The following is a 6000-nucleotide window of genomic DNA, read 5'->3' as shown; positions in this document are numbered from 1 at the left end:
CACCTGTGGCCATGGAGGTGATTGAAACACCTGAATCCAATGGTTTGGAGGGGTGTCCCAATACTTTTGGCAATATAGTATTTTAATTAGTTTGGGTCAATTAGTGTGGAGTAGGACAACGCTTTTTTTTTTCACAGCACTATGGACTTTTTTCATGGACAGTGTGGACACGAGCAGTATGTTTGTTCTTTATCATCAACAACCGCAGCATTGATTCTCCCACCTACATCTTTGGGGAGATTCACCTTCCCCTCATATGCCAATGACACCTTGACACAGGGTGTCACAGGGACATGAATTGAGGAAGTCCTGTCATTGGGGGTACAGGCAACAAGTAAAGACTGAAGGAGGTTCCAATGCTTTTCCACTCTAACAGGTATATTCAGCAGGAGTGGGTGATGATAAAGTCTGTTAGTGTCTGCAAATGAGACCATTTGGTTTCCTTAAACAGTAAGAGATCAAGTAGACCAATGCCTCTACATTGCTTAGGTAAGGTGAGGAGGGAGTATTGAGTATGGAGGCCTTGTTATCCCAAGTGAAAGATATCAAGTGAGAGCCAAAATGGTAGAGAGAAAAAAATAAAGGTATAGTGATTAGTAGAGTTTGTATTAGTTCAGAATTTAGCATAACGTTGTCGTATTGAAGGCAAAAATTCAGGGAATTCTTCCCAAGTCCATGGACATCAATGAATGCTTGACAGGATTTTTGTTGTTCGTTTTCTTTTTTCCACTCAAAACTAAAAATTATAAGAAGTAATATAAGCAAAACAATCCAAATTACAGGTGTTTTTGGTTTGCTTTGTTTTTTTTTCTTTTTTAAAATATTCTTTTCAACGTATTCATTTATTTGTTTCAGATTTTCTCACCACAAGTGATTACAACAGAGTCTGACGATGAACCAGAATTTGATATTTCATCTGTGCTAGCAGAGATTAAGAGAGGAAAAAAAATGGTATGAAATCTATATCTAAATATATACACACGTAGCACAAGGATGGTAGAAAATTCTGTTGATAAAGCTGCTTACCTGTGTATGTGGTGTGTTGTTGTGTTTTTTTTTTTTTGTTTTTTTTTTTTGTTTTTTTTTTTTACTACCAGGGAAAAAAAATGTCCAGGAAACATTTTTGGGTTTCTACAAAAAAATTAAGACTATATACCACGTTCATTGAAGTTGCTTCTGTGTATTCATGACCCCATCTCTCTTTTGTGACCCCCATTTGACTCGATGGTTTTCAAATATTTCTCAATGGTTAATAAAGTATAAATAATTTGAGATCAGGTTATTTTAATGGTGAGTTTTTTTTTCATGCCTGTCTAAGGAGGATTTTCACTTTAAAACTGAACTCTTGGGCAGATATGTAACTGTACTTGTGTATATTAGATCTCTTACCTTGCATTTTTCTGTACTCCTTATTTTGAATTACTGCAGCAGTCATTGAATAATTCCCTTTTTCATCTTCTCCTTTTCTCTCCGTTGGACCAGTGGTTGCTATGCCTTCATAAATGGTGGCCCGCAGCCACCATTTATGTGAATGACCCTCTGCATTTTTTTCTATGAGCCACCCAAATTACGTTACCATTCGCAGCAGTGGGAGGGCCCAAGCTGCCCAGACTCCCACCAATCACTGCAGTTCTAAGTTATTTTATTTAATAAATAATACGATTATGGTTTCCATTCCTTGCTGCAGTCTAGCTTTAGTAACAGAATATAGTATCTTTCCACAATGTTGCACCTGTTAGCTCTGTGGTGTCGCCAATTTAATCTCTCCCCGTGAGACTTCATCATGGTGATTTCATGAAACTCTTATCCTCCTTCCTTTTTTTTTTTTTGTCTCTATGCTATATTTAAATGGCAATTATTTTTTTACTTCATTTTGCAGAAATGTTCATACTGTAAACAACCTGGAGCTACTATTGGTTGTGACATAAAAAGATGTCACAAAACATACCATTATGTATGTGTGGAAAAAGACAAAGGAACTAGAGACAGCGAGCGATATGTGTAAGTTACATTGTGTTCTTGTATTCTTTACTTTTTGGAAAACATGGATAGACAGAACTTTTCATATGTTGTAGAAGTATAGGTGTTAAAGAAAGCTGACCAATTTTATCCTGATCATTATGATGAAAAAAATACATTGGTAAAGGTTAGCTTCAGTGAAAGCTGTAGTGAAAATGATTGGTTGATCCAGAGAAGGCAACTAAAATATGCAGATCTTGACTTCTCTTGTTAGTCTTAGACCTTTTTCACACAAGCATTCTGATCCGGTCCACCTGCTTTTTCAGACAGACCTGATCAGGAGGTCTATGGAGCCCTATGGAAAGGTGGATGTAAACAGACTTGTGCCCATTTATACTCGCCTACCTCCAGGTCCAGAAAAGAAAAACCGAAAAAGGATTGTGTCCTCCATTTTTGTGGAAAGGATTGAAAGTAGCCTAATGTAAACGGACAGTGAGGCCCGTTTTAGACCTGGCTGCCCATAGAGCTGACTAGTGTCCTCTAGGCAGAAACTGTATGGGCATGGATATGAAATCTGTCAATTTCAGCTCTGATCAGCAGGGAATCTACTCACAGATCTCCTGCTGTTCGGAGCGGACTTCGTTCCATGTGAAAGAAGCCTGTCTCAAAAAATCCCTATTGGTTGAAAGGAATAATCGCAACTCCTGTGAGATAAGAAGGGCAGGTGCCAAGCTTGAGTTTTTCCAGGAAACGTTGATTTTTATTGGGTTTAACTTCCCTAGCGGTCTGATTATGTCCATATTTCTGTGCTCAAAGTGGTACATTTTTTTGCATGGAAATATGTATTTTTTTTATTGTAGGCCTGTAATTTTTAGGAATAACTCGCTGAAATCTGTCCGAACAAGAGTCTAGTAAACATCCCAGGTATGTTACAATTTGAAACTTGAAAACATAAATTATAATTTAATAAATAATCATTAAAAATAATAGTAAATTTAATTCAATAATATAATCAAACCAAAAACACTGAAATTTGAAATATAGCGCCAAGTTCGCACATCACTGAGCAAAGTCGCAAAATCGGTTTCAGTGTCTGATGACGAATTTCCCCACGAATCATCACTCAATTCTGCAAGTGGTTCTAATTTACTATCGCTGTTCTCTAGCTGGTCTAAAACTGCTTTTGACCTAAATGGACGCTATGGACATTTCTCAGTTTCCAGGCAGAAAGAACAGTAAAAATGCAGGCAGGGCACAGGACAAAGCACTCGGGACAAAATGTATGTGAAATGATACAGTAATGTTTTACTATGATTTCAGTGAATGTCACTTTGTCATTTTCAAATTTCCCGCTGTTCCGTCCCCGTACGTCCCGACACTTGCAAGGGATGGAACCCAGAAGACAAATGCCGGCATCTGCTGGAGGACATTGCCGGGGACACTGCAGGAGGGACATTGCAGGAGCGCAGGACAAGGTAAGTAAAGAACAGATCCCGGAGCAGCGCCGCATGGTAAGCCCGAGTGTAGCTCGGGGTTACCGCTTTTGGTACTGAACCTTTACCCCGAGCTACACTCGGGAAATACCGTCAGGGAGGTTAAATATGCTTAAAATATAAATAAGTAACCCATTAAATAGTATTGCAGCTTCCTTGTCCCTAGATGTGGTGATTGGTTTTGTTTCCTTTTTTTTATACACTTTTTTTTTTTTTTTTTCCCTTTCTTTTTAATCTACTAATCCTGCTATTAACACAGTTCTTGCCCAAGGAATACTACCACTCTAAGCAGTGTTTTCGCCCTAGAACAGGGAGTATGTTAGACTACATAGCACCTCCCTCTCCTCTCCATATCGGGGAGGTGTTTTGGTATATTTAACAGACAAAGAGGGAGCAAAGTAAAGCAATGTATTTTGCAGTGCACATACACTCTGCATCTACTGGTAGTTTTGACATATGGCTTTCATTGACAGTATCCTGTGTCTATTTTTTATAATATTGTTAGTCTGAATTGTTTAGGTTTCTGAGAAGTTTACAGGGTGGAAAATCTGTGCATAAACCATACTTTCCCTGAACTGGTCCACATTGTAAATATTTTAACAAATCTGAAAAGAAACTATTATGATATAGGATGATTTTTATTTTAAAGTTTATAATTTTTACTGTCAGGTTTTTATTCAGGTTTTCAAGTTTTTTTCATACATTAACAATAATGGATGGGATATATATTAGAAACATTGATCATACATTACAGGCTGAAACCAACACGTAGCCAGAGCAACCCAAAAAGAGACTGTTGTTAAGTTTTATAATTTGTAAAGCCCAATTGAAAAATACATATGAAGGCAGAGAATCATTGTACTAACAACCTCCATTTTCATAGTCTTATGCAGGCCATAGATGGGGAGAAAAAACGGCAGATTTTTCTTTTAAAAAACGAAAATTCGGTCGTTCAAGCGGCCAACGTTACCATCAATGGTAAAAAAAATCGGCCGATTTTCATCCCTTCTACAGCTGGCAAAAAGTGTCCCTGCAGAGAGCTCTGCTATTTCTGACAGTTCTCTGACAGTTCCTTCACATTTACAGCAGTTGAAACATTGTATCTATTTGTTTCCATTTAGGATACAGATGTTTTTATTCGGAAACAAATAGATACAATGTTTCAACCGCTGTAAATGTCAAAGAACTGTCAGAAATAGCGGAGCTCTCTGCAGAGATACTTTTTGCTGGACTGGAATTCTTCTTATTTTCATCCTACTTCTTCATCCTCATCCTCTTCTTCTTCATCCTCATCCTCTTCTTCTTCATCCTCATCCTCTTCTTCATCCTCATCCTCTTCTTCTTCATCCTCATCCTCTTCTTCTTCTTCTTCATCCTCATCCTCTTCTTCATCCTCTTCTTCCTCATCCTCTTCTTCTTCATCCTCATCCTCTTCTTCTTCATCTTCCTCATCCTCATCTTCTTCTTCTTCATCCTCATCCTCTTCTTCTTCTTCTTCTTCTTCCTCTTCTTCATCCTCTTCTTCATCCTCATCCTCTTCTTCATCCTCATCCTCTTCTTCCTCTTCTTCTTCATCCTCATCTTCTTCATCCTCATCTTCTTCTTCATCATCCTCTTCTTCTTCTTCTTCATCCTCTTCTTCCTCTTCTTCTTCTTCATCCTCTTCTTCCTCTTCTTCTTCTTCATCCTCTTCCTCTTCTTCTTCTTCATCCTCTTCCTCATCCTCTTCCTCTTCTTCTTTTTGTCTTCCTCTTGCAGGTCACTGCTCATGCCCACTAATTGCCGCGAAAATCGGCCGATCGGCAAAATCGGCCGATTTTTTTCCAACTTTACCGAAAAACAAAAACGGCCAAAATACCGAAAAACGGCCGACCAAATCGCCCACTAACGATCCGAAAATCGGCCGATTTTATTTTCGGCCGACAAATCGGCCGATTTTCGACCCATCTATGGCCTGCATTAGGCTGCCTATAGATTATGCAAATTTCTTTCCTTCAATGACTGGCATAGTACCACTGGATTGGAGTAAGGCCAATGCGGTGTCAATATTTAACAAGGGGTCGAAATCTTTACCCAGTAATTATAGACCTGTTTGTTTAACTTCTATAGTTGGGAAGATACTGGAGAGTTTAATAAAAGACCACATAGATGAGTTCTTGCTGAGAAAAAAAATATTTTAAGCAACAGACAGCATGGATTCATGAAAGACAGACGTTTTTCTGATTTTCTTTTTATGAGGAGGTGAGCAAAACCTTGGACAGAGGGGTGGCGGTGGACGTGGTATACTTGGACAGAGGGGTGGCGGTGGACATGGTATACTTGGACAGAGGGGTGGCGGTGGACGTGGTATACTTGGACAGAGGGGTGGCGGTGGACGTGGTATACTTGGACAGAGGGGTGGCGGTGGACGTGGTATACTTGGACAGAGGGGTGGCGGTGGATGTGGTATACTTGGACAGAGGGGTGGCGGTGGATGTGGTATACTTGGATTTTGCAAAAGTGTTTGACACAGTTCCCCACACACGGCTAATGTATAAGGTAAAGTCTA

General features: G+C 39.2%; 1 protein-coding gene across 1 annotated transcript in view; it reads left to right on the top strand.

Moving 5' to 3' along the window:
• Positions 1–855: 855 nt before the first annotated feature.
• The window catches only part of PHF11 (PHD finger protein 11), a gene marked incomplete at its 5' end in the record, with an annotated part of 75037 nt that continues 69892 nt past the window's right edge, over positions 856–6000 (top strand). Inside the window, 2 exons of the mRNA XM_089654377.1 lie at positions 856–951; positions 1880–2001. Of these exons, the coding sequence (XP_089510503.1) occupies positions 856–951; positions 1880–2001 (218 nt within the window). The remainder of the gene's footprint in view (positions 952–1879; positions 2002–6000) is intronic.

The sequence above is a fragment of the Staurois parvus genome, unplaced genomic scaffold, assembly GCF_062004578.1.
Source record: "Staurois parvus isolate SC_StPar_1 unplaced genomic scaffold, SC_StPar_1.0 ptg000761l, whole genome shotgun sequence".
NCBI classification, from domain to species: Eukaryota; Metazoa; Chordata; class Amphibia; order Anura; family Ranidae; genus Staurois; species Staurois parvus.
The sequence above is the reverse complement of the archived record's forward strand: the minus strand, read 5'-3'. Positions and strand labels throughout refer to the sequence as shown.